The 27,856-nt window shown below is 51.0% G+C and overlaps 2 protein-coding genes across 3 annotated transcripts in view; one reads left to right on the top strand and one right to left on the bottom strand.

Annotated features, from left to right (window-relative positions):
- MIER1 (MIER1 transcriptional regulator) overlaps positions 1-15,327 on the top strand; it is a 37,867-nt gene extending 22,540 nt beyond the window's left edge. For both annotated transcript variants that reach the window (XM_038144229.1, XM_038144228.1), the window contains 9 exons: positions 625-757; positions 2,299-2,363; positions 2,681-2,753; positions 4,335-4,486; positions 5,868-5,949; positions 7,694-7,788; positions 8,371-8,498; positions 11,109-11,245; positions 12,351-15,327. In XM_038144229.1, the coding sequence (XP_038000157.1) occupies positions 625-757; positions 2,299-2,363; positions 2,681-2,753; positions 4,335-4,486; positions 5,868-5,949; positions 7,694-7,788; positions 8,371-8,498; positions 11,109-11,245; positions 12,351-12,676 (1,191 nt within the window). In that variant the 3' untranslated portion in view covers positions 12,677-15,327. The remainder of the gene's footprint in view (positions 1-624; positions 758-2,298; positions 2,364-2,680; positions 2,754-4,334; positions 4,487-5,867; positions 5,950-7,693; positions 7,789-8,370; positions 8,499-11,108; positions 11,246-12,350) is intronic.
- Positions 15,328-16,358: 1,031 nt separating this feature from the next.
- SLC35D1 (solute carrier family 35 member D1) lies at positions 16,359-26,715 on the bottom strand. Its single transcript, XM_038144230.1, has 12 exons — positions 26,459-26,715; positions 25,629-25,662; positions 25,471-25,557; positions 25,000-25,067; positions 23,952-24,023; positions 23,289-23,357; positions 22,940-23,042; positions 22,361-22,453; positions 20,026-20,093; positions 19,591-19,669; positions 19,345-19,427; positions 16,359-17,776 (listed from the first exon to the last, which is right to left on the bottom strand). The coding sequence occupies exons 1-12, from the start codon at positions 26,671-26,673 to the stop codon at positions 17,668-17,670; spliced, it is 1,080 nt and encodes a 359-aa protein (XP_038000158.1). The 5' UTR covers positions 26,674-26,715; the 3' UTR covers positions 16,359-17,667.
- Positions 26,716-27,856: the final 1,141 nt, after the last annotated feature.

The following is a 27,856-nucleotide window of genomic DNA, read 5'->3' as shown; positions in this document are numbered from 1 at the left end:
AAGTAAAATTTCATTAAATTGAAATTCAATAAAAACCACGAGAATTAAAAAAAGCAAAGATTCAGATTTCATTTGGGTCCATATTTCTGATTTGTTACAGTCTGGCTGTTCTATTGATCTGCTTAAAAACAACCTCAGAGTATGTTCACACATGAAAATGTTACTAATAAAGGAGTTTATTCTAATTAAGGAATTTATTCCTATTTTTGGTCTTGGCCATTTGTTCTGAGCCAAACCTGCTGTTCCTGTGGGGTAGAACGACTCAATTACATGAATTTTTATGACAGGTGCCATTTCCATCTACATCCCTCCCCTTTTTATTGAAAATTCCTAAGAAGGGATTTTAAAGACCAAAGTAAAATTTCATTGAAATGAAATTCTATAAACATGAATTTAAAAAAAGCAAAGATTTAAGTTTTATCTACTTAAAAAACAACCTCAGAACGTGTTCCCACATTAAAAATGTACATTTGTGGTGGCTCAGCCTGGACATGCCACAAATAAAAGAGATTTGGGGTTGATCTATTGATAAAATAGTGCCAAAATCAGATTTTTCACTGCCAGGGATAACTGAGCTGCTGCTGATTTTTTTCCCTAATTGATTTTGCTTTGCTTTTGTGGCAGGAGGAGACCATCAAGGATTCCTCGGGGCAGGAAGATGAGACCCAGTCCTCCAACGATGACCCAGCCCCATCTGTTGCTTCTCAAGACCCCCAGGAGATCATTCGCCCTCGGCGCTGTAAATATTTTGATACCAGTAAGTCCAGTTCCATCAGCCCCAAAAAAATGCCAGAAATGCATTTTGAGCCCTAAAAACACAGAGTTTTCCTCTTCATGGCACTGCTGTCGATGAGAATCGTGCTCAAAACAAAGAAGGAAGTCCTGGTTCCAGCTGAGGGCTGAAGCTGCTCTGCTGGCTGTGGAAGGACGGGAGATAATCTCTGGTTTTCCAAGAAAGGAAGAGATTTGGGGGCAATTAATAATTAAAAATTGAAAATTTGAAATTTTACAGGTGAAAATTAATTTCTATGCTCTGGTTATTTGCCAAAGCCTGGGCTCTGTCCTCATCCAGGGGAGCTCAGAGTCCCCCTGAAGGGAAGAATCACCTGAAATTCCTACAAATAAAGCACGGATTTCCTCAGAAACAGAAAAGCAATGAACTCTGGGAAAGGTTAAGAACTGTTAACCCTAAGGTGAAAAGAGTGGAAGGGGGAGGTCACCAAGAAGAAAATTTGCTTCAAGAATTCCAGTTTTGATTCTGTTGCCAGCACTGAGCTGATCATTTTCTTTCTTATTTTACTTACAAATGGATTTTGCATCCCCTTCTGATTTCCCTGGAATCTCCCCTGGTGGGATCTGACCCTTTTGGGCTGCTTGGGACAGCAGATATTTTATCTTTCTTCAATAAATTGGCTGTTGCAATTTGAATTCCTCCTGTTCTGTGTTTGAACAAATAAAAGGTTCCTCACCATACCTTACACTTGGTAATTATTAGTTACAACTTTGCAGAAATGCAATTATTAATTTGTGGTTTATTTAAATCCAGAATTGCCAAGGAACCTTTAAATTTAAATGAACAATTGCCAAGTGTGTAGCTGTGCAGAGGATTGCAAATATCTTCAATAAATTCCTATTTATTTTTAAGCACAGAATTAACTTAATTCAAGTGCATGGCATTAGCTTTGGGGGTTTTTACAGCTTTCAGCTGTGCATAAAATGTTATTTAATGTATAGATAATTTTAATGGTGCTGTACCACATCGTGTACAGAAACCAGCACCTTGTGAAAGGCAGCTGGCCTATACCATAAAGAGCTTAGCATTCCTGCCAGTCCTTATCCCAAATAATCCCTGGAAGTGCTGCTGGGCTCCCCGGGCTCCTAAATGCCAGGAAAAAACACTCCCAGATTTCTCCCACCTTCTGCTGAGATCTACCTGAAACTCCCTGGGAAAAACCAGCAGCAGCTAAGGCAGGAGCTGATGGAAAAGGGGTTGGAACCCACAAAAATATTCCTACAAATTTAGAATTATGGGGATCCTTTGAAGCCGAGGGAAAAGAAATTTGAATTCAGTAACAAAATTTAGGGGTGTTTTTATTTATGTCTTAATTTCTCAGAGCCTGGCGTGTATCTTAATCCAAAAGTGGGTGGGTCATTTTCTAATCTTGTCACTGCTGAGCCATGAGTGTTGTCCCCAAAAGTGTCCCTGAGATAAGGAGGGAGGGAGGGAGCAGGGCTGGGGCTGCTGGGCTCTGCCTGCCCTGCTGCTCTGGACTCAAATGTCTGCCAAATCCCTTGCAGATAGTGAAATAGAGGAGGAATCTGAAGAAGATGAAGATTATATTCCCTCAGAAGACTGGAAAAAGGTAAATATCCAGCCCACATTTCATGAATAATTAATTAATCTGTTACTGGGTAACTCTGAGCTCTGTGGAGCACCTAAATCCTCTGCAGTTTTTTCCTATAAATAGAAGAGTTTTGCTAATGAGAAGTCTTTAAATCCTCCCCAAACAGTCAAAAATCCATTTCTATATAGTTGGCTTCAATTTTGAACCTTTTGATTGCGTTTTTAGGTTTTAAACAATGAAAGTTTCAAGAGGGGAGGTGAAAAGATGTGATCATGCTCGTGTTTGCTAACAAAAAATCTCAGAGCGGCTTCACTTCTTCTTTTTATTCCAATCAGGAAATCATGGTGGGCTCTATGTTCCAGGCTGAAATTCCAGCTGGCACCTGCAAATACAGAGAGAATGAAAAAGGTGAGATTTGACCATTTATTGCTACTTGGGATTAATGTCTGCTGAGGAGAAAGAAAAGACTGGATTGATGTCACGTGTCTTAATAAATGAGTGACAATTAGAGCCACCATCATCAAATTAGAGCTCATCCTGTGCTTCAGCAGAGCTGGAGGAAGAGGAAAAGAAGGATTTTATTCTTGGCCTGGTGCCTCTTGAACCCTTGGGTTCTGATTTAGTGATCCACACAAGCTGCAACCTCTTCACTTACAGATTTCTTTTATGCGGAATGAAACAGCTAATGCAGAAATTGTACTGCTGGAACTGGATTATCACATTCAAAGGGCAGAATGGTGCCAGCAGCTTTGGTTTTCACATTTTGTACCTCTTCAATCAGGAAGAAGAAGTTGTGCTTTTGTGGATTTTTTTCCCCAGCAATTTTTCCCTCATCCCAAGCAGAGGCTTTGGCTGGGTGCTGTCAGGACAGGCAGATCCAGTTTAAACCCTGCTGGGAGCAGAAAAAGGAAATTTTCCTGCTCACTCAGCCCGTGCCTAAGGATTTGCTCACCCTGCAGGTCAATGAGAATGGATTTCTTTGTAGTTTTGTAGACTTTAGTGTTTAAATAACCACCACAAAGCCTGGAGCCCTCCTAGAACCCAAGGTTATGCTCAGTTGTCTCATTGCCCAGGGAGGCTGTGGGTTCCCGGGATCCCTGGGAGTTCCCAGGCCAGGCTGGACAGGGCTTGGAGCACCCTGGGACAGTGGAATCCGTGGAACTGGATGGGTTTTGATGTCCCTTCCAGCCCAAACCATTCCAGGATTCTCTGAGGGTTCCTAGAACTCTTTATTTTTCTTGAGTGAGCAGCCAAACATCAGCTGAGTGGGGACCTCTGGAACCAAAACCCAGAGAGGTCCTGGGAGCTCTTCCCAAGGTGTGTCCTGGGTGAAGTCAAGCTGCTTTCTTTGCAGGACATGTAGTCATTTCCTTGCCACTTTGGGGGGTTGATTTGTATTTATTTCCATGATAAATTACTTTTTCCAAGTAGAGATTGATCTCTGAACCCCCTGAGCTCCCCACACCTCCCTCCCTGTGCTTTCCCAAGCATTCCTCTTGGAATCCGTGCTCAGATTCCTTCCTTGCTGCTCTTCCTGGGATTGTTGGAGCCCACAGACAAGGCCTGGATATTTTCCTACTTGAAGAGCCAGAATTTCACTTTATTTTGCTGCAGTCCAAAGCTTGGCTCTTCCAAAATAAAACTCTTCCAAAATAATCAGGGGATATCTCACTTGGCCCACGTTTCTCCATTGAATTCAGTTTGCTGTGGCTTCCCTGCTCTCAGACTCCTGTGAGAGCTCTGGAAAAGGTGGAGATTAAAATTCTGGAGTTGCAGGATGAGTTCTGTAATCCAGAACCCAGAGCATGCCAGGGTTTGAAGGCAAAGTCCAAACCCCAACTCTTTTGGATCTCTGCATCCATGAGGTTGTACTGATTTCCAGAGTAATGCTTGATCCCAAGTTTGATCAGAGACAATAATTGCCTTTATAATTATTTCATTTTATGATAATGCTTTCGTTTTCTTGTGCTCTCCCTGGGGTTTATGCAGTGTATGAAAATGATGACCAGCTGCTCTGGAATCCTGACTTTTTACCAGAGGATAAAGTCATAGAATTCCTCAACGAAGCCTCGAGGCGCACGGGAGAGGAGAAGGGCCTGGATGCAATTCCTGAGGGCTCCCACATTAAAGACAATGAGCAGGTATAAAAAAATAACCATAAGATGCAGTTTATTTTCTAGAATTAATCATCTTTTTATTTCGTTTTACTCCCAGGAGGTAAAATTGGGTTTGAAACTGTTTCATTGTTCCTTGTGGAAATAGAAATTTGATGAGGATTTTACCTCTCAGTGAATATTAAACTGTTAACTTGGGCTTAATGTTGCTTTATGTAAAATAAATATATCATAGAAAATAAATAAAAAATAAATTGAAAATTTTCTTATATATATAAAAATCTGTATGAATTTATTCTCTCAGGTACAGAATTTTTCAATTATGAAATTCTCTATACATGCACACTTAATTTTTTTCTTCATACCCCAAAAAATCCCTATAAATTTTACAAATGTGTGCAGTGAATGAAAAAGCTTCCAAAAAACCCTCCATCAATTGTATAAATGTGTGCAGTGGATGGAAAAGCTTCCAAAAAACCCCTCTGTCAATATTTCAACTGTGTGCAGTGGATAAAAAAGCTTCCAAAAAACCCCTCTGTCAATTGTATAAATGTGTGCAGTGGATGGAAAAGCTTCCAAAAAAACCCTCCATCAATTTTACAACTGTGTGCAGTGGGTGGAAAAGTTGCAGTGCTCTGCTTGGGCATTTTCTTGGTTCTGTAAACAGAGATTTGGAGATGTGAGCAGTAAACACATCCTCAGTATTTCCAATATGATTCCAAGGGTTTGTTTCTGAGCTGCCGGGGTGCTCTGGGCGTGCTGCTGTGCCCAGCAGGGTCTGGTGCAGTGCTTGGCTGGGCTGTGGGGTTGGTTCTGTGGTTCCCAGGAGCTGCACCAAAGCCGGATAGCTCAGCCCTGAGCAGAGCCAGCCCGCCCCAGCTCCAGCAGCGCCTCCAGCCCGCACCTTAGCCAGCCTTCAGTGGTATCCAGCTCAGTGATTCTCAGCTCATCAGGGATTCCAGCGCTTGGGCTGGGGCACGCAGCAGGCATTGGGTAGACAGGAAAGAGAGGAGAGCTCTGTATGAGCTTCCAAGATGTCTTTATTGGTCTTCTTTGTAGCTCTTCACGGAGGGTCTCGAAGGCCTCAGGGACGGTGGCTCTGGTGAGGCGGGCAGAAACAGGAGTTTATACAGGGCAAGAGGGGATGGAGGATTGTCCAGTGGTCAGGGTTAAAGGAAAGTGACCTGTAGCCTTGCAGAGAGATAAGCAAGGTTAAAGGAAAGTGACCTGTAGCCTCACAGAGAGATAAGCCAGGCTCCGAGAGCGGGACAGGGGGCTCCTGAGGTCCAGCCATCCTGGCTCAGCATCCTGCCTGTCCCAGGCCTCGGAAGGCCAAGGCGGGTTTGCAGGGCCTGTGCCTCTGCGCTGCTGGCTCTGCCGTGCTGAACGTGCTCTTTGCTCCCTGCAGGCCCTCTACGAGCTGGTCAAGTGCAATTTTGACGCTGAGGAGTCCTTGCGGAGGCTGCGCTTTAATGTCAAGGCAGCCCGAGGTGAGCGTGCCCTGCAGAGGGGTTTGTTCCTTCCTGGGTTCCACTCCCAGCCGGCTGTGCTGGCTGCAGCTCGGTGGAGCTGTGTCCGTGCAGCCTCTCGCTGCTCTCCGGGAGATGGAGTCAGCAGGTGGGGAAGCTCCTGCCTGGGAGTCAGCAGCACCTTCAAACTGAAAATCGCCTCTTAATAACTCAACTGGGCGGTTTTGGGTATTTTATTGTGCTCTCCTGGACCTTTCAGTCACCAAAGTGAATGCAACAAACATGAGGCATGAATTAATTCTAAATAAAGGAGCAAATAAATTTTTTTTAAAAATATATTTATTTTATATATTTATTTTATTTTATTTTATTTATAAAAATAATATTAAAAACCCTGCTGCATAAAATGAATAATTCTAAATAAATGAGAGTTTTTTAAAAGAGTATAGCATTAAAAACCCTGCTGCATAAAATGAATTCATTCTAAATAAATGAGAATTTTTTTAAAGAGTGTAGCATTAAAAACCCTGCTGCATAAAATGAATTACTTCTAAATAAATGAGCAAATTGATTTTTTATTTTACAGAGTGTAGCATTAAAAACCCCGATATGTAAAATGAAATAATCCTAAATAAAGGAGCAAATAAACCTTTTATTTTACAAGGTATAACATTACAAACCCTGCTAGATAAAATTAATTAATTCTAAATAAAGGAGCAAATAAACCTTTTTATTTTGCAAAATATAAGGTTAAAAACCCTGATACATAAAATGAGTTAATTCTAAATAAAGGAGCAAATTAATTTTTTATTTTACAGAGTGTAGCTAAAAACCCTGATACACAAAATGAAATAGTTCTCAATAAAGGAGCAAATTAACTTTTATTTTACAAATATAATATTTAAAATCATTTTTTTTATTTTACAGAGTGTAGCATTTAAAGACCGGGTATGTAAAATGAAATAATCCTTAATAAAGGGGCAAATTAACTTTTATTGTACAAAATATAATATTTAAAACCCTGATACATAAAATGAAATCATTCTAAATAAAGGAGAAAATGAATTTTTTTATTTTACGGAGTGTAGCATTAAAACCCTGACACATAAAATAAACTCATTTCAAATAAAGGAGCAAATTCATTTTTTATTTTACAGGGTGTAGTATTAAAAACCCTAATACATAAAATGAAATAATCCTAAATAAAGGAGCAAATAAACCTTTGATTTTACAAAATATTACTTTAAAACCCCCGATACATAAAATGAAAGAATCCTAAGTAAAGTAGCAAATTAACCCTTTATTTTACAAAGTATAACATTACAAACCCTGATATATAAAATGAGTTAATTCTAAATAAAGGAGCAAATTAATTTTTTGTTTTACAGAGTGTAACATTTAAAACCCTAACACATAAAATCAAATAATCCTAAATAAAGGAGCAAATAAACCTTTGATTTTACAAAATACAACATTGAGAACCCCGATACATCAAATGAAAGGATCCTAAGTAAAGGAGCAAATTAACTTTTATTTATGGATAAAATCAATTCTCAATAAAGGAGCTAATAAACCTTTGATTTTACAAAATATGACTTTAAAAACCCCAGTACATAAAATGAAAGAATCCTAAGTAAAGGAGCAAATAAACCTTTGATTTTACAAAATATAACATTAAAAACCCTGACCCTGAAGGTGCTTTTTAAATTAACTATTTTCTTTACTGCTTTCATTTTTGATTTTCCTTTTTGATTCTTCTTTTTAGAAGAGTTATCTGTGTGGACAGAAGAGGAGTGCAGGAACTTTGAGCAAGGGCTGAAAGTCTACGGCAAGGATTTCCACGTGATTCAGGCAAATAAGGTAAACTGCAGTGCAATTCTCACTTTCTACATTTTCAAACAAAGTAGTTGTGAAGAAGTTTTGTCCTTCAGAAAGAAATGGACATTGTGAAAATGAAAATGATTTCATTTCTGCTGTAGAGTCAGAATCCTGGAATGGTTTGGGTTGGAAGGGACCTTAAAGATCCCACGGGCAGGGCCACTCCCAGTGTCCCAGCTTGATCCAGCCTGGCCTTGGACCCTTCCAGGGATGGATCCAGTCAGGAATTTTTTCCTCCTCAGTTTTTCCCCAATATTTACATCCAATTTGCTTTCTCAGAGCTCAGGATTTGTAACTGGAAATGCAGAAATCCTGCAAAAATCCCGTGGGAAGAGCTGCTTCCCTGGAGCCTGACTGCCCACCCTTGGAGGTTCCCTTCCTTCCTTCCATAAGATCTCCAACATTTTTACAAACACCCTTCACTTCCCTCTCAATTTCAAAATGTTACGCCGAGAATTTCCCCTCTTCCAAGCAGCTTTGACTTGGAATTTCACGCTTTTTGCTCGAAATGCTGGATTTTTTGGGAGCAGGAGTTGACTCAGGCTTGCTTGGCTGTGCTGCCAGGTGCGGACCCGCTCCGTGGGGGAGTGTGTGGCTTTCTACTACATGTGGAAGAAGTCGGAGCGTTACGATTTCTTCGCTCAGCAGACGCGCTTTGGGAAGAAAAAATACAACCTGCACCCCGGGGTCACGTAAGATGTGCCTGATTTCATCATTTTGGGGTTCAGCCTTTGTTTTGTCCTGCTCTCAGCTGAAAATTGAGGGATTCAGAGCCCGATTTGCAGCAGGAAAACAGCCAAAGGGTAAAAAAAATGTCATAATGTGGATAAATAATGTGTAAAATACATTTATTTGGGGTAAGGCCAACACTTGGCACTGAGGAGCAGTTTGAGTTTGAGTTTTGTGAGGATTTGGTTGGTTGACTTTTTAAATGTTAATAGGGTTTTTTAAAAATGCTTGTTTTAATTAAATATATTTTCTACAAAAGCACGAATCCCAAGCTCCAGGTGGAATTTGTGGTGCATTGTTTGTCCATCATTCTGGCCAGCACAACACCAAATCCCAGGGGATTTTGGGCTCTCCTTTTCCCATCCCCATCCCTGCAGAGGAAAGGGAATGTGTGAGCAGAGCTGCCCTCTCAGCCTGTTCTGCTGCCCTTCATTCCAGAGCTCTGATCTGCCTGTCCCTCTCTTTCCACTGCCTCCTGCCAAGCTTTTTTACTATTATTTTCATTCCTCATTTCTTCCTGGCTCCTCTCTTGATCCTTCTCTGGAATATTATTGTTTCTCCAAACATTTCAGGGCTCTGGGACACCCGAGTTGCCATCAGGGGCTTTGTGGGTGTTACAGAGAGTTTCTTACCTGGCAGGGACTGCCTGGCTCCCCCTTTCCTTCCATCTCTTGGTGGGTTTTTCCCTCCTATTTTCCATTTCCTCCTAATTTCCATTTCCTCCTATTTTCCATTTCCTCCTATTTTCCAGTTCTTCCTATTTTCCATTTCCTCCTATTTTCCACTTTCCTCCTATTTTCCATTTCCCCCTATTTTCCCCTATTTTCATTTTCCCCCTCTTTTCCACTTTCCCCCTATTTTCCACTTTTCCCTATTTTCCATTTCCCCTATTCCCCCTATTTTCCATTTTCCTGCTATTTTCCATTCCCCCTATTCCCCCTATTTTCCATTTTCCCCAGGTGAGACATTTTTGGGTCTCTTCCTGCTGTTGGGTGCAGCAGCAGTGCCATTAAGGACAGAACTTGTCTGTTCTTGAATGATTTTGCAGATAAATTCAGGGAATTCAGGGTGGAACTCCAGGATAATTACGTGTCAGGAGAAGTCTCTGGAGTTATTCCAGCCCTCCCACCACATCCAAGGGTTTCATCCACCAGCTCCCTCTGTTTCCATCTTCGTTCCTGCCCTGACCTGGAGCTCTGGAATCAATGGCACAGATGGGAATGTCTTGAGCTCTGGAGTTTGTCACTTGTTTTTGGTGACCCCTTTGTGGGTTTATGCACAAATGGGATTTATTTCTACTGGGATGGTTTGGTGTTGGTGGCTCAGCAAATTCCAAGGGTTTAGTGCCTGGAGGGATCACCTTGGGAGCACAGGGCACACATAAAGGCTTCGGAATCATGGAATGGTTGGGTCGGGAACTCAAAGCCCATCCAGTGGGCAGGGGTGGGGGACAGAGGACACTGCCAGGCCTGGCCTTGGGCACTGCCAGGGATCCAGGGGCAGCCCCAGCTGCTCTGGGAATCCCATCCCAGGGAGCAATTCCTTCCCAAAATCCCAAAATCCCTGCCCTCTGCCAATGGAAAGCCTTTCCACAGCTGCAGTGTGTGCAGGAGCACCTCCAGCCTGTCCCAGCCCTGTCCCTGCTGTGTGTGTGACAGGGGTTCCATGGATCCTGTCCCAGCTCTGTGTCTGTCTGTCCTGCAGGGATTCCATGGATCCTGTCCCAGCTGTGTCTGTCTGTCCCGCAGGGATTCCATGGATCCTGTCCCAGCTGTGTATGTCTGTGTGTCCCACAGAGATTCCATGGATCCTGTCCCAGCTGTGTGTCTGTCTGTCCTGCAGGGATTCCATGGATCCTGTCCCAGCTGTGTCTGTCTGTCCTGCAGGGATTCATTGGATCCTGTCCCAGCTGTGTCTGTCTGTCCCACAGGGATTCCATGGATCCTGTCCCAGCTCTGTGTGTGTCTGTGTGTCCCATAGGGGTTCCATGGGTTCCATGGATCCTGTCCCGGCTGTGTCTGTCTGTCCCGCAGGGATTCCATGGATCCTGTCCCAGCTCTGTGTGTGTCTGTGTGTCCCATAGGGGTTCCATGGATTCCATGGATCCTGTCCCGGCTGTGTCTGTCTGTCCCGCAGGGATTCCATGGATCCCGTCCCAGCTCTGTGTGTCCCATAGGGGTTCCATGGATTCCATGGATCCTGTCCCAGCTGTGTCTGTCTGTCCCACAGGGATTCCGTGGATCCTGTCCCAGCTGTGTCTGTCTGTCCCGCAGGGATTCCATGGATCCTGTCCCAGCTGTGTCTGTCTGTCCCGCAGGGATTCCATGGATCCTGTCCCAGCTGTGTCTGTCTGTCCCGCAGGGATTCCATGGATCCTGTCCCAGCTCTGTGTGTGTCTGTGTGTCCCATAGGGGTTCCATGGGTTCCATGGATCCTGTCCCGGCTGTGTCTGTCTGTCCCGCAGGGATTCCATGGATCCTGTCCCAGCTCTGTGTGTGTCTCTGTATCCCATAGGGGTTCCACGGATTCCATGGGTGCTGTCCCAGCTGCGTGTCTGTCTGTCTGTCCCGCAGGGATTACATGGACCGCCTCCTGGACGAGAGTGAGAGCGCCGCCTCCAGCCGCGCCCCGTCGCCGCCGCCCACGGCCTCCAGCAGCAGCACCAGCCAGTCCGAGAGGGACGAGAGCGCCTCGAGCAGCGCCCAGAACGGTGAGAGGGCCTGGCTGGCCCTGGCACGCCATCCCCACCCCAGCCTGCCGGGGCAGGGACACCTCCCACCATCCCGGGCTGCCTTGGCTCAGGAGAGCCCATCCTGCCGGGACAGGGACACCTCCCACCATCCCGGGCTGCCCCCAGCCAGCCTCGGGCACTGCGGGCATGGAGCAGCCACAGCTTCCCTGGGAATTCCACCCCAGCCCCTCCCCACCCTCACAGGCTGCTCCTGTTCCCCTCTCCCCATATCCCATCTGGCCTTTTACCGCTTTAGTGCCGCTCCCTGTGTCCTGTCCCTCCGTGCCTTGTCCCAAGTCGCTCTCCTGGAGCCCCTTTGGGCCCTGGAAATGGCTCTGAGCTCTCCCAAAGCCTCCTCCGGGTGAGCACGCCCAGAGACGAGCGGCCTATTTCAAGTTAAAACTGGTTTTTAAAAACCCCTCCGTGTTTGCATTTAGGCAGGGGCCTTGTCTGGAGGATAAATCCCCCCTGGGATTTCCTGGGAACTGGGATCTGTGAGTTCTGTGTGCCCTGTGCCACGCAGAGGTGGAACTGCAGTGCTGTGGGGACTCCTGAGCTGGCCTGGGCAGCTCCTGCTGCTCCCTGAGCTGTTCCTGGGGGCTGGCCAGGGAGGAAAGCTGGGCTGAGCGAGGAGCTGGGGACTCACTCGGAGCCTGGAAAGCACCTGGGAGCTGCACAGAGTGCCCAGTGAGGAGAGCCCCCTGCAGCCCCTGAATCCAGGGATTCCAGGGCATTCTCTGTTCCTTTAGTCACTTCCATGAGCTCCCTGTGCCTTTGTATGCACGTCAGTCACACTGTGAGGAGAAGGAGCAAAACCCTGGATTTTTAATGAATTTGAGTTCAAACTCTGCTTTCCTGACCCAGCCCAGGTGAGGAGAGCCCATCCAGGGTCCAGGGATTCCAGGGCATTCTCTGTTCCTCTTGAGCACTTCCATGAGCTCCCTGTGTCAGTTGCATGCACATCACTCACACAGCGAGGAGAAGGAGCAAAACCCTGGATTTTTAATGAATTTTGAGTTCAAACTCTGCTTTCCTGGGGCAGCCCAGGCTGTCGTGTTCCTGACGGGGTTTCTCTCCACACCAGGCGTCTCTGCCAACGGCCCAGGGGAGGTGCCAGGGAAGGAGGAGGCCAAGCTGGAGGGGCTGCACGTCAATGGACCTTGCAGTGGGAAGAAAACCCCTCACTCAGAGCTGGATACAAACGGCTATGAACCCGAAAACCTCTCCAGTGACCCCAAACTTGCTCACTCGGCCTCAAGGAACGAGCCTGAGCTGGAAGAAAAGAGTGAGAGACCTCTGAAAAGAAGAAGAATTAACAGCAATGGGAAGGAGAGCCCGGGTGCTTCGGAGTTCTTCCAGGAAACCAACTCCCACGGGAAGCTGGAGGAGCTGGAAACTTTGGATGACTGAGTGCTGGGAGCTGATTTTATTCCTTGGAGTAAATTCTGGGTGTCTAAAATTTTCAGGGTTGATGGGTTACCTTCCAAAGTCCCGTTCCATAAACAATCTGAGATTTTTTTTTTTGTTTCCTGAGACCTTCCAGTCGGCTCTAAAGATCCGATGATTTGGTTGTCTTCAGTGCTGAAAAGCAGCAGGAGAATATTGAATTTCTCAGAGCTGGCAGCTGCAGTTCTGGGATAAAAGGCTCTTAAATATTGAAGGAACAAAGCAGTGAGTTGCTGCAAAAATATTCCCAGCCTAATACATTAAAGAATGTGTTAATACAGCATTTAATGTATAAAACAGCATTTAATCAGTTACAAGTGAACAAAGCATTTGGGGCTTTGCAGGAAGTTAAAACAAAACAGGAAAAGCCAAGACAGAGCAGGCACAGAGACTTCTACTCCTGCTGGAGAGAGGAAAATGGCATCCCATCGTTAAGGAACCCTCATGAATCCTGAAAGTTATGAGCACAACTATTTTTATATATAGAAGTTTTAAAAGGTAAATAAATAAACCAGGTCAGGTTTGTCTATGTAAAATTGTTGACATCAATGATGTCTTTCCATATTCTTTATCTGGGCTAAAGAAATACATTCTGTATTTTTCCAGATTTCTTTGTAGCCTTTGAAAGATTTTTACAGTACTTATGTCTTGATTGAACTGTCCTTTCTTAAAACAAAAGCTTGTATAATTTTCTTACCTTGTACAGTTGGTAAACTTTTATGAGAGAGTTGATACCCTGAGTCTAATGTCAGCTTCCTTTTATTTTGCTGAAGTCTTTTCTAAAAAAAAAAACCAACAAAAAAACCCCCAAACCAAACCAAACCAAACCAAACCAAACCAATGGAGTTAAAAATTAATCACCTACATGTTAATTTTCTTCCCAGAAACTGGTAAATAATTAACATAAGAATGGTTAGGAGGCATTTGATTTTTGGAAACATGTTTTTTTTTCTTGTTTTATGGCAAATAATGATGTTTCAATTTTTGTTAAGCATGCTGCCTGCATTGCACACATTTCCTTGCTTTGTTTCTCCCTTTGTTTGGAACTCAGAGAAATCTCACAGCAGCCAAATTCCCGAGTTGACTGAACCCTCTTCAGGTCTGGCTGCTCCATCATGCCCTGGTCTGTTCCAGTGTGCCCTGCCGGGTTTCAGGGAGCACAGCAGGGCTGCAGTGAGGCTGGCCTGGCTGGAAATGCAGCTGGGAGCTGCTCCTGGATGGAATTCCTGAGCAGCACAGGGAGCACCCGATGATCTCAAAGGTCTCTTCCAACCTAGAAAATCCTGGCGCTCCGTGCTGGTGCACAGGGACTGGAGCAGGGAGAGCGGGAATTTCAGAGTGAGCTGGGGAGAGCTAATTCCAGTGTGAAAACCAAAACTTCCTCATGAATGAAGGGGAATAGGGCGATGCTCACCCTGCCAGCAGCGCCACTGGAAAGCTGTGGGTGTAGGATTTACATCCAGCGATCGGGAACGTTTGAAATCCCAATTCACTTTGGTTTTGTTTGGTTGTTTTCTTCAGCCCAGCTCCACTTCTGCTCTGTTAAAATCCGGGATAATTGTTCCATTGTAGCACTGCTAACCCCGCGTCCTCCTCCTCCTCCTCACAGGTGTGCTGTTCATCCTTCACTGGTTATTTTCTCTGCAGGGTTATGCTCTTTATGGTTCCAGTTGAACTGAAGGGTTTGAAATGGATGTTTCAACCCAAACCCCAGGGTGAGGGCTTGGGCTGATTCGGTTTCTTCTCCACTGCACTTCCCTTGGACTTGGTGATCAGGAACGAGCCGAGCCTCGGCATGAGGATGGGCTGTGGATGCAGGAACCCTGGGGAATGATCAGCTCTGCCTGCCAGCCCCGCTCCTGGAGAGCCTCTGGGTGAGGTTCATTAATTAAGGCCTGTGTTAATTAAGGAATGCAGTGATTAATGCCTGAGGCAGAGGTTGCTGTTAGCTCTCCCCTCTGGTTACGGGCAGAACCTCAGAGACGGTTCCACACAAGCAGAATCCTATTTTCAGTTTTATTTTGATGCTCTTTGTTTTCGGTTGCAAGTTGGAAATTCCCAAAAATCCATAGGAAAGTTTCCAAATGAGTTGTCTCAGGCTCGTGTGTGAAATCCAGCACTGTGTATATTTTCAGGAATGTTGCTTTGTTTTTTATCTTTCCTTGTTTTTGTTTTTCTTTTGGTGATACTTAGAAGAGACCTGACATTCCATAATCCACTATGTAATGCTCAGCTAGACTTTAAGAATATTTAATTCTAATTTACCTTTTGTTTATGCTGGTGTTTTATACAATACTTGGTTCATGTCTCAAACTGCAGCCACTGTAACTCGATAAGTCATTGCACTACTAAAGCTATTGAAAATCCTGGAAATCTGCTAACTTTGCTTTCATTTTCCAAGCCTTCTGTACGGTTGGGAATCCAGTCCAACAGGAAACCCTTGGGCTTCCCCAAGGGTTCAATGTGCTATAAATCCCACACACACACACAGACCCTACAGATTAGTTGGATACCTTTTTTCCACACAGTATTTTGCACTGTCAGTAATTCCCTCCTCTTACTCCCCTTCCCTGTCTGCAATTCTGGAAAAGCTTATTAAAATATTTTTAAACTTACTGTCTGCATCCAAAATTCCTGACTTCCTTTGCTCCAGAGGGGTGGAATGTTCCCTCTCAGAGGGTGGGAGAGCAGTGACCCTGTTCCTCTGCACCGAAACCCACGGAAACAAAACCCATTTTTCTGCAGCAACTTCCAGCTGTTCCCTTCATTCCCCTGAATGCTTCCCAAATCCCTTCTCAAGGAATATTCAAAGCTGGAAACCCAGAATCCCCCCTCACCCTGCTGGGACTGGGGGCTGTGAAGAGCCCCCTAAATCCCTGATTTATGCACCCCAGCATTCCCATCCTCTCCGGCCAGGGAACAGAGGGCTGAGGCAGCAGCAGCTTTGGCTCATTGGTTTATTGGAAGCAAATACAAAAATACAGAGGCACATAAATCCTTTCTGCTCTCATTCCTCACATCCACAGCCTGCCATACATTCAGGTTTTCATCACTAAAATGTTCATTTTGTAAATAGATTCTCTATAGAAAACATTTGTTTTTTAGTCAATTAATAGCATAGAAAATACTGTTAGAGGAACTCTTGGCTTTCCCAGTGTTTAGGATCCAGCAGGATCCCAGCGTGGACAAAATAAGCTTTAAAAATCCTTCCCTGTTAGGACTGCAAATCTAACCAGTAGATTCAAAACCAAACAGAAAATCATAAAAACCCCTCTGGCAGAATCACCCTCCTGGCTGAGACCTCGGCACGGCGCAGTCGGAGCACGCGGGGGGAAAGGATTTGGGATTTGGGACTTGGGAATGCTGCAGCAAGGAGCAGGAGCTGGGGGGAAGAGCCCCAGCAGCACGTGGGGACCAGGACAGAACCAGAACAAGCACAGGGACCAGTACTGGGACCAGGAAAGAACCAGAACAGGGACCAGGACAGGAACCAGGACAAAACCAGTACGGGGACCAGCAACCCCATCTGGGCTGGGACTGGGGGGCTTCTGCACGCCAGGAAGGGTTTGTGACCCTCCCTTCCATGGGACAAAGCCAAGGTTTTACTGGAATTCTGGGAGACAAAATAATCAGGGATTTCTTTTTTACTGTGCTCAGAGGGGGAATGTGCTGAGGGGCTGCTGCAGGACACCCCAACTGCCCTGCAGTGACCACAAAATGCCACAAAAAAAGGGAAGTGTGGCTCTGGAATTGCTGACTCGCTCCACACCTTCCCCAGCTCACCAGGCTGGAGCTGCACCCTCACAGGAAATCTCCTTCCCATCCAAAAACTTCCAGTAAACTCCAACAAATGCAGCTTTGCCCAACAGCAGTTGCAGTTTAAGCAAGTATCTCCTAAAAAACCCCACTGTCAGTGTCTAGAGAAGCTGTTAGGGTACAAAAATCTCTAAATACATTATTTTACTAAAAGTTTTTTTAACCAAGCTTAAAAACAATTCTTTTCAAAACCAAAAGATAACCCACGGAGACCTGGAAAGAGGTGCTGGGTAAGACAACCTTTAAAAATCACTGAACACTGCCCAGTGTTCTACAATTCCTTTCTTCTAGCGGGTCACAGACCCAGGGTGGAAAACAAGAATTATGGGGTCCCCTGTACTTGCCAAAAAAGAAGATTTAAGTCCTTGTGCCTCTTCCAGGGGTGGGAGCTGCAGCCTTTGCAGATTCCCTGGATGTGCTGTGCCGGGTGGGACAACCTTGGCTCTCCTGTGATCCCAGCAGCTCCTCCCTGGTGGATCTTCCCTGAAAGGCAGCAGCTTTCCCAAAGCCAAGGCTGGATCCAAGGGAGGCTGGGCAGGAAAACCCTTCCCGCTGGGAATGTCACCGAGCCTCGGAAAGACGGAGGCGGACCCAGGAGGGCAAACCCAGCTTGGAAAGTGGGTAAATGGACCAAACAAACAGAAAACCAACAGAAAACAGCTGAAAATGAAGTCCAGAGAGCAGTGAACATTCATCCAGGAGGTCTTGGCCCAGCCCAGGAGCAGCTCCCAGGGCATTCCCCCGTTCCAGAGGGAGCGGGCTGGGCACGGAGCCAGCCCCAGCCTCCCACCCCGCCGGGATCAGCAGGTCCAGGGATCCCAGGGAGCAGCTCCAGCCAGGAACACCCCTGGCACACCCTGGGAGCAGAGCTGCCAGCCTCGCCCTGCCCGTGCCCATCTCCGCTGCCAACCCCCAGCTTGATTAGAAACCCGCTAATTCCTCCCGATCAGGCTTAATTAGGCTCATCCTTCCCCGTGCAGGCTGGGTGGGTCCTCCCAAGGATTTGTGAAGGCAGCAATCTCAGCTGTGCAAATCAAGAGCACCCCGGTGGCTCCTGGCAGGCGCCCCGGGGCCCTTCCCACGTCCTGCCCGCATCAGGCGGGCAGAAGAGGTCGGCTCCCAAAGCAGCCCCTGCCTGCTCACACCGAGCTCTTCCCTTTCATGTCCATCTTGCTGCCAGCATCCGACTCCTTGCTCAGCTGCTCCTCGGTGAAGGTGATGTAGGAGTACACCAGGCTTCCAGCAATACTGCAAGAGATTCGGGGAACACGTGGGGAACGGCTCCTGGAAACACACGGCTCTCAATCACCCAGATCTCAAACGCACAGCTCCCAAACGCACAGCTCCCAAACGCACACACACCTCTCAATCACCCAGATCTCAAACGCACAGCTCCCAAACGCACAGCTCCCAAACGCACAGCTCCCAAACGCACACACACCTCTCAATCACCCAGATCTCAAAGCACAGCTCTCACACAAACACCCAGCTCTCAATCACCCAGATCTCAAACACATGGCTCCCAAACACACACACAGCTCCTGGAAACACACAGCTCTCAAACGCACAGCTCTCACACAAACACACAGCTCTCAATCGCCCAGATCTCAAACACACAGCTCTCAAACGTGCGGCTCTGAGACACGGCTCCCAAACGCACACACGGCTCCCAAACACCCGGCTCTCAGAGACACAGCTCCCAAACACACACACAGCTCCCAAACACACACACAGCTCCCAAACACACACACAGCTCCCAAACACACGGCTCCCAGACACACACACAGCTCTCAAACACACACACAACTCTCAAAACCATGGCTCCCAAACACACACACGGCTCCCAGACACACACACGGCTCCCAAACGCCCAGCTCTCAGAGACATGGCTCCCAAACAGCTCCCAGAGACACAACTCCCAGAGACACAATTCCCAGAGACACAATTCCCAGAGACACGGCTCCAAAACGCCTGGCTCCCAAACACCCGGCTCCCAAACACACACACGGCTCCCAAACACACACATGGCTCCCAAACACACACATGGCTCCCAAACACACACACGGCTCCCAAACACACACACGGCTCCCAAACACACACACGGCTCCCAGACACACACACGGCTCCCAGACACACACACGGCTCCCAAACACACACACGGCTCCCAGACACACACACGGCTCCCAAACACACACACGGCTCCCAAACACACACACGGCTCCCAAACACACGGCTCCCAAACGCCCGGCCAGGAAAAGGCAGGGATCACAAGGATCTGCTGGCAGCACCCACTTCCATCAGAATTCCCAGCTTTCCTCCCAAACCCGGGTGTTTTGTTTTATCCCGGATCTGTTCCACCCCCAAAGGGATCCTGCTGAAGGACAGGAGAGGCTCCACAACACAGCCCAGAAAGGAGACCCTTCCAAAAGCTGAATAAAAAGAAATAATCCCCAAATTCTTGAAATTTAAATAATCCCCAAGAAATAATAATTAAAACTAAATAATCCCCAAAATTCTTCTTTTGCTGCCTTAATTCTATGACTCTGCCTGGTAACTCAAGGAAAACTCCATTTTCCTGCTAAGATACCCCTGTGGGTTCTCCTGGCTTGAAAACAAACCAAGTTTGGGAACATCCCACAAAACCTAAGCACAAAGCACAAAACCCAAGCACAAGCACAAAAAGACCAAGTACAAATACCCAAACCCATGTTGGTTGTTTTTTTTTTTTGTGGGGTGAAAATCCATTAAATCTGTCAAATCGTTTCAGTTTCACCCCAGTTTCCACTTACAAGTCATAAATAAACCTCTGCTCTTACCTGATATTTAGACCAATGAAGTTCATCCATGTAAAAATATAATCTCCTCCAAAAAACATCCCAATATAGGTTATTAAAATATTCTGCAGAGGAACAAGATGGGAGGAACAAACAGCCTGAGACGAGGGAATTGTATGGAAAACGGAATTTACGGAAAAGGGAACGCAGGGGGTGGAACACGAGGGGTCAATGCCATTCCCAAGGGATGAGTGAGGGGCTTTTTCGGGAGCAGGGAACGCCACCCACCTTAATGCAGCCAACTATTGTAGTTGTAAGAGCAGAGTTGTACTGAGTGCAAAGAACCGTGGAATACATCAAAATAAACCTATGGAAAAGAGCCAGCGTCAGGGCCGACACCTTGGGAACCTCCTCATCCCACCACCCTGGCCCTGGAAGGGGTCCCTGCCCTCCAGGGAATGAGGAGAGCCTAAGGTGGCTCCCAGCCCAAAGCACCCCAGCATCCCAGGACCCATTCCCATCCTTTTTTCCCCACTTTTCCAGCTAAACCTGCACTGGAGGAGGGTGGGAGATAACCCCCACCCACCAGAGCGCTCAGGAACGGTCTCCCTGGCAGGACTGAGGGTTTGTGATGGTTTTTAAGTAATGCCAGGGCGCCCCAATCCCCGGTTTCTGGGATGGAGGTGCCCTCCCCTGCTCCCAGCCCAGCAGCCCAGCACTTACCCCATCACACAGGACAGCGTGAACTGCACGAGGAAGAACGTGTCTGCCCAGCCCTGGAACTGCACCGCCTGCGGGAAGAGCGGCTTCAGAGCCCCGGCAGGCATGGCACACCCAGCAGGACGAGGAGCAGCCCCCAGCAGGACGAGGAGCAGCCCCCCAGCAGGACGAGGAACAGCCCCCCAGCAGGACGAGGAGCAGCCCCCCAGCACGGGCTGCCACCTCCCAGCAGGGAAAACCAACCCCATGCCAAGCCTGGAAGGATGGCCCAAGGCTGGGGATGCCCCCTGGCAGCACCTCCAGCCTCAGCGCTTCTGGGACAGGCAAGGGAACGAGTGTCACAAGCCAGAGGGCTCAGGAGAGGGCAGCTCCCAGCTGGCTGCTCCCCAGAGCCGGATCATTTTGGCATTCCCTCCCTGCAAACCACGACACTCATCCCAAGGGAGCTGTGACCTCTGGAGATGCTGCTGAGAGCAGCCCTGGATTTCAGGGAAAGGGCTTTTTCCCTGGGCTTTTTGGGGGTTTGGGGAGCACCTGGAGGGCTGGATCAGCCAGGGACAATCCAGAGGGGCCACCAAGACCCTGCAGGGACTGGAGCATCCCTGAGGAGAGCTCAGGGGTCTCACCCAGGAGCCAGGCCCTGCCAGACGTGCCCGGGGACAGCACCCCAGAGCCAGGGGCACACAGGGACACACGGGATGGTCCCTCTGGATGTCTGCAGGCGCTCAGAGAGGAGCAAAGGCCTCCCAGGGAAGTGGAGGAGCCCAGAATCCAGGTGGAATCCTCACCTGCTCCAGAGCAGCCTCAGCCACAGGGCAGGAGCTGCTTCCCTCACGCCCTCCCAGCTGGGCAGGGAATGCCAGAGCAGCCCGGGCTCCCGCGGGGCAGCTGGGAATGCCCTTCGCCCAGGGACAGCCAATTCCAGCCCCGCAGGGCCCTCCTGCGGCTCCTCCACCCCCTTCCCCCGGGAATTCTGCCCGGAGCAGGATGCTCTGGTACCTGGGGTGGCTCCCGAGGAACCACAGGAATTCCCAGCTCCACAGGCACAGGAGGGGCCCCCGGCCCCCCCGGCCCTTCCCAGGGCTGTTCCTGGAGCTGCCAAGGCGGAGTTTCCTGGCGGCAGCCCCGGCACACAGCACAGCTTTGTGCGGCCCAGAAAGGAGTTGATTCAGGGCAAAAGCAAATTCAAAAAAAAGCCATTTCTCTCTCAGGGCTGAACAGAGGCTGCTCGCAGCAGCGCTTTCCTGCCCAGGCCCAGCTCTGCTCCTAAATGAGCACTTTATCCCAAATCCACCCTGGGAGAGGGCGGGCCTGAGCCACCTGCACCCCCTCCTGCCTCCCTGCTGAGCCCAGCTCGTTATCCCGGGCTTTAAGCTCCTCGGGAGGACAAAGCCACCGGGCTGGGGGACAGAGGGGCTGGCAGGGCCCCCAGGGCCACCCCCAGGGCGGGCAGCACCTCCAGCCTTTGGAGGAGAGAATTCATCTGAACTCCCCGCACATGGGGAAGACTGCCAAAAACAGGCAGGAAAAAGGAATTTGTTGCTCAGGAGAGCCAGCTGCACCTCGATGAGTGCAACAACAAAAACAATTAATGATGATAATGATGATAATAGTAACAGTAATATTAGTAATAATAATAATTTCATGTACACAGGACCACAGGTAAATAATTATAATCATAGTAATAATAAAGAATAATTTCATGTATACGGAACCATTGGTAAATTATTATTGTTGTTGTTATTATTATTATTATTATTATTATTATTATTATTATTATTATTATTATTAAAAACTCCTCCCAAAAACTCACTTCCTCTCAAACCACAACATATATATATAATATTATATATTAATTATAATATAATTATTATTAATATTATTATCATCTCCAGGATCACAGGCACCACAAGCAAAGTGAACCCACACAGCAACTCCACGAAAAAAAAAAAAAAGTTTGAAGAAACTCATTGATTCTAATATTAGCCAGCTTCTTTAAATAACACTTGGGTTTTCTTCTTGCTCCCCACTTCCCCATTCCCCAGGCATTACAAAAACGCCTGAATGGAGCAACCCTGTGGCTTTAAACTCAACGGAAAAGCTGGGGCTCCCTCCTGCTGAGGTGGTTTGGGGGCACCCCCGTCCCCAGCTCCCCCCCAGCCCCCCAGGCTGTCCATGGGACAGAACCCATGGATTTCGGGATAGGTTTGGGATGGGTTTGGGATGGGTTTGGGATGGGTTTGGGATGGGTTTGGGATGGGTTTTGGGATGGATTTCGGGATGGGTTTGGGATGGGTTTCAGGATGGGTTTGGGATGGGTTTGGGATGGCTGGCCTACCTTCTGTGCATCTCCAGTGATGTAGGCAATGGCCAGGGTGGGGAGGATCATGAACAGTGCATTGTAATAGAGCAGACCGTACTTCCCCAGCTCCTGGAAAGGGAAACAGCCAGGGGCTGGAGTGGGAGCAGGAACTCCTGCCCACACTGGAGCTGAATCCAGGTGGGATTCCTCCAGACAGAGGAGCTGGAGGGTGGGAATCCTGATATCTCATGGGATTCCAGGCTGGTTTGGGCTGGGAGGGACCTTCAAGCTCATCCAGTCCCATGGGCAGTGACACCTTCCACCATCCCAGGCTGCTCCAGCCCGGCCCTGGGCACTGCAGGGATCCAGGGACAGCCACAGCTGCTCTGGAATTCCATCCCAGCCTCTCCCAGGGAACAACTCCTTCCCAACATCCCACCCACCCCTGCCCTCTGGGAGCCATTCCCTGTGTCCTGTCCCTCCCTGCCTTGTCCCCAGTCCCTCTCCAGCCCTGGACAGATTTTGGGAATGGGATGGCTGCGCCTCCCCCCTCTGCCCCCACAGAAACCAAGCCCAAAATGCCAACACCCCAAAGGAGGCCAAAGCTCATCCCACCTTGGAATCCAGCTTCTGTTTCACGTAGGCACCGTTTGCAGCTGTTAAGGCGTCGTTGATGAGGATAAAAATGTATCCCTCCAGGTCGAATGCCAGGTCAGCACTGGGAAGGGCAGAAGCAGGAGCTAAAGCTCTGGCTGCGCAGGGAAGGTTCCTTCCACCCTCTGTGCAGCCAGCGAGCTCTCAGGAAAAGTTAATCATGGCAGGAGGGGGTGGGATTTGGGTCAGGAAAACATTCTTTCCTACTAGAGAGCACGTCTGGCAGGGGGGGAAAGTCAGTGTTTAATCCCCGTGTTCTTGGGACGCACCAGGGAGCTCCAGCTGGGATCTGGGAATGGGGACAGCTCACCTGGCAGCCACAAATGCACCAAAGATCATGGCAAATACTGTCATCTGAATGCTCCAGGAGAACTTCTTCCTGGAAAGCAGAGGCAGCAGGACACGGCATCAGGCACTGCTCGGTCCTTGGGAACACTCGGAGCAGGGAGAAGCTTTCCTTCCTGAGGAAAGGGGGAAAAACCCCAAACCAACCCCAACCCAACCCCACCGACCCCTGCAGGAGCTGCAGTGAAGCCGTTTCAGACAATCATCCCCGTGATGTTCTCAGAAGATCAAGAGCTCGGCTGGAGGAGCTCCTGGGGAGCTGCAGCTCTGCCCGGGGCAGGGCAGGGCAGGAGGGCTCAGCCGGGCACGGAGCAGCTCCAGCCCCGCCAAGGGCACCCCGGCAGGGCTTTGGGGTCCCTGCAGGAGCTGGGGCTGGCACGGCAGCTGCACCTCCCAGAGGGGAGCCAGAGCAGCACATCCCTCTCCGCCAGCTCCCTCGGGAAGGGATCCGGCAGCTCCTGCACCCTCCTCCTCCTCCTCCCGCCCTCCTTCCCTCCCCTCCAGCTCCCTCGGGAAGGGATCCGGCGGCTCCTGCACCCTCCTCCTCCTCCTCCCGCCCTCCTTCCCTCCCCTCCCGGAGCCCCGGAGCCGCGGGAGCCGCGCCTGGCCCGGGGCTGGCAGCACTCACTTGAGCAAGAAGCCCTCGGCGAACATGGTGAAGAGGATGGAAAACCTCCGCAGCACCGTGAACATGGGCAGGCTGCAGGAACGGCAGCGGGTCAGGGGCTGCGGCCCCTCCCTGCGCCCCAAACGCAGCGGGGATTCGGGATCCGAGCAGGGATAGGGGATACGAGCAGGGATAGGGGATCCGAGCAGGGATAGGGGATCGGAGCAGGGGTATGGGATCAGAATAGGGGTATGGGATCAGAGCAGGGGTATGGGATGGGAGCAGGGATAGGGGATCGGAGCAGGGATAGGGGATCAGAATAGGGGTATGGGATGGGAGTAGGGATATGGGATGGGAGCAGGGATACAGGATCAGAATAGGGGTATGGGATCCAAGCAGGGATATGGGATCCGAGCAGGGGTATGGGATCGGAGCAGGGGTATGGGATGGGAGCAGGGCTATGGGATCCAAGCAGGGATATGGGATCAGAATAGGGGTATGGGATCCGAGCAGGGATATGGGATCTGAGCAGGGATATGGGACGGGAGCACGGGTACGGGATCGGAGCAGGGATATGGGATCCAAGCAGGGATATGGGATCAGAATAGGGGTATGGGATGGGAGCAGGGATATGGGATCCGAATAGGGGTATGGGATCAGAGCAGAGATATGGGATCCGAGCAGGGATATGGGATCCGAGCAGGGATATGGGATCGGCCTGCCCCTGCCCTTATGGGCAATTCCCTTATGGGAATGCCACTGCTCCCACACCTCCCTAGATCTGAGCCTGCAGGGATGGGGGACCCCAGGGACACCCCCAGAGCTCACCCCGTGGTTAAGAGCCAGCCCCGTGTCCCTCCCTGCCCGCGGGGAGCATTTGGGAACACGCACGTGGCACATCCCGGCGTGGGCAGGGAAGGAAGGGAGGGAGGGAGGGAGGGAAGTGCAGGGCCCCGAGCTCCTGCCCCATCACCCACAGCCCCGGGGCCCGGCAGGGCTCCCTGGCAACCCTGGAAAGCCCCGAGGAACGGCGAAACCCTCCCCGTGCGTGCGGGAAACCCATCCCTACTTCAGCTTCTTTGTGCTGAACAGTCCCGTGATCTGGTTCCCGAAGTACAGGAGAGGTAGAGGAAATGTCTGGAAAGGAAGAAGAGGGATGAGGCTGTGGGAGCGAGCCGGGAGCTCCCCGAGCAGCCTCGGGGGATAAAAATAGAATGGAATTATTCCCACCCGCCATGGAAACCTTCTCACACACACACACACACACACACACACACACACACACACACGTGTCCCGGAGCTCCAGGATCCCGGGAACGGACACGGTCATCCCAAAGAGCCCCTGCTGGGACAGGGACCCCGGCGCTGGGGAAAGGAGCCCGGGAAGGGGAGCTGGGCGCTTGGAAAGGGGATTTGGGTGCTTGGGAAGGCGATTTGGGTGCCCCAGGAGAGGATCTGGGTGCCCAAGGAGGGGATTCGGGTGCTGGGGAGGGGATTCGGGTGCTGGGGAGGAGATTCGGGTGCTGGGGAGGGGTCTCACCCGCCGGGGGATGTGTCTGTCCAGGTCAGGGAACTTGACCACCCGCAGCACCTTCCCCGCCCAGAGCACGGCCACCGTGGCCACCATCTGCAAGAGAGCGGGGGTCACCCAGGGCCCCCAGAGCACGGGGCGCGGGGACACAGTGGGGTGCCACTCACCTGGCCCAGCCCCACGCACAGCGAGGACGGGAACCTGCGGGGCGAGAGCACACATCAGGGGGGACCCACGCAAAGCCACGGGGACACCGCCCGGGGACACCGGGGGACACCGGGGGACACCGCCTGGGGACACCGGGGGACACCGCCTGGGGACACCCAGGGTGGCGGGGCGGCCGGGATGGGGTGGGGGGCGGCAGCCCCAAAGCAGGGGTGCCCAGGGCTGGGAAGGACCCGGGCAGGGGGGGTGACACAGGGGGTACCCGAGCGCAGGGACGGGAGTGAACGGCGGGGTCCCGATCCCCATCCCACGGGGGGTCCCCACGCCGACTGCGGGGGGGTGCCCCGACCCCGAGGGGTTACCCCGATCCCGGGGGGATTCCCGACCCCAGGGTGGGGATATCCCCATCCTGGGCTGGGGGGTCCCGATCCGGGGGGGAATTCTCGATCCAGGTGGGGGGTCCCGATCCCGGGGAGATTCCCGATCCCAGGGTGGGGGGTCCCGATCCCGAGGGGATTCCCGATCCCAGGCGGGTACCCCGATCCGGGGGGGTCCCGATCCCAGCGGGGTCCCCATCCGGGGGGGACTCCTGACCCCAGGGGTGGAGGTCCCGATCCCGGGGGGATCCCCGACCCCAGGGTGGGGGTATCCCGATCCTGGGCTGGGGGGTCCCGATCCGGGGGGAGATTCCCGATCCCAGGGTGGGGGGTCCGATCCCGGGGGAGTACCCCGGTGGGGGGGAGGTCCCGATCCCGGGGGGTACCCCGATCCGGGGGGGTACTCCGATCCCGGGGGGTCCCGATCCGGGGGGGTCCCGCCGGCGCGGCCGTACCCGTAGCTGGTGAGGACGCTCTTGTTGACGACGACGATGAGGAAGGAGCTGAGGCCGTAGAAGGCGGCGGCCAGCAGGCGCAGGCAGAGCGGCGGGGCCGCCATGCCCCGCTCCGCATCGCCGGGCGCGGGGGCTCCGGCGGGGGCTCCCCCCTCGGCCGCCCCCTCGGGCCCCCCCCCGGCCGCGGCCGCGGGGCGTCTGCGCGGGGCCGACATGGCTGGGGCGGGGCTGCACCGGCACCGAGCGCGCAGCCGCGGGGAGGGACCGCCGGCACCGGGGAGGGGACAGCGGCGGGGACGCGGGACAGAGGTGGGGACAGCCATGGGGACGTGGGACAGAGGTGGGGCAGGGATGGGGACATGGCGCTGGAATGGGTACATGGGACAGAGGTGGGGACAGCGATGGGGACAGGAGTGGGGACATGGGGCTGGGATGGGGAGAGGGATGGGGACATGGCACTGGGATGGGGACATGGCACTGGGATGGGAACATGGCGCTGGGATGGGGACAGGGATGGGGACATGGCACTGGGATGGGGACATGGCACAGAAGACAGGGATGGGGACACGGCACTGGGATGGGGACAGGAGTGGGGACATGGTGCTGGGATGGGGACAGGGTTGGGGACTTGGGACAGGGAGGAGACAGGAGGGGGGATACGGCCCAGGGGACAGGGATGCGGACAGGAGGGGGGACATGGTGCTGGGATGGGGACATGGCACAGAGGTTGGGACAGAGATGGGGACGTGGCACTGGAATGGGGACAGGAGTGGGGACATGGGACAGGGAGGAGACAGGGATGGGGACAGGGATGGGGACATGGCACGGGGGTGGAACAAGGATAGGGACATGGTACAGGGGATGGGGACACGGCACAGGGGACAGGGATGGGGACAGTAATGCAGGGACATTGCGCTGGGTGTAGTTATGGGGGGACATCGCACAGGGGTTTGGGACAGGGACGTTGCACAGGGCGGCTGGGATGGGGACAGTGATGGGGTGGGGTGGTGGCACAGGGGCTGGGATGGGGCATTGACAGGGGGGGCTGGGACAGGGGGACACTGCCAGGGGAGGGGCATGGCACGGGGACAGGCTGGGGACACAGCGGGCAGGGGTGGGCAGGGCTTGGGGACAGACTGGGGACACAGCGGGCAGGGGTGGGCAGGGCTCGGGGACAGGCTGGGGGCATTGATGGGGGTGGGACGGGGCCGGTGCGGGGGCACAGCACGGGGGGCAGCGCACGGGGTTTGGGATGGGCAGCATCGGTGAGGGGAAGCCCCCGGCTCTGGCGAGGGGGGCATGGGCAGGGGAGGGGGGGGCGTGAGGTCACACATGGGGTGGCACTGCCTGGGGGGCATTGCAGGGACAAGGGGACACCAAAGGCATGTCCCCTATGCG

The sequence above is a fragment of the Motacilla alba genome, chromosome 8, assembly GCF_015832195.1.
Source record: "Motacilla alba alba isolate MOTALB_02 chromosome 8, Motacilla_alba_V1.0_pri, whole genome shotgun sequence".
Classification (NCBI taxonomy): Eukaryota; Metazoa; Chordata; class Aves; order Passeriformes; family Motacillidae; genus Motacilla; species Motacilla alba.
Note: the sequence above shows the minus strand (reverse complement) of the source record. Positions and strands in the feature narration are given on the sequence as shown.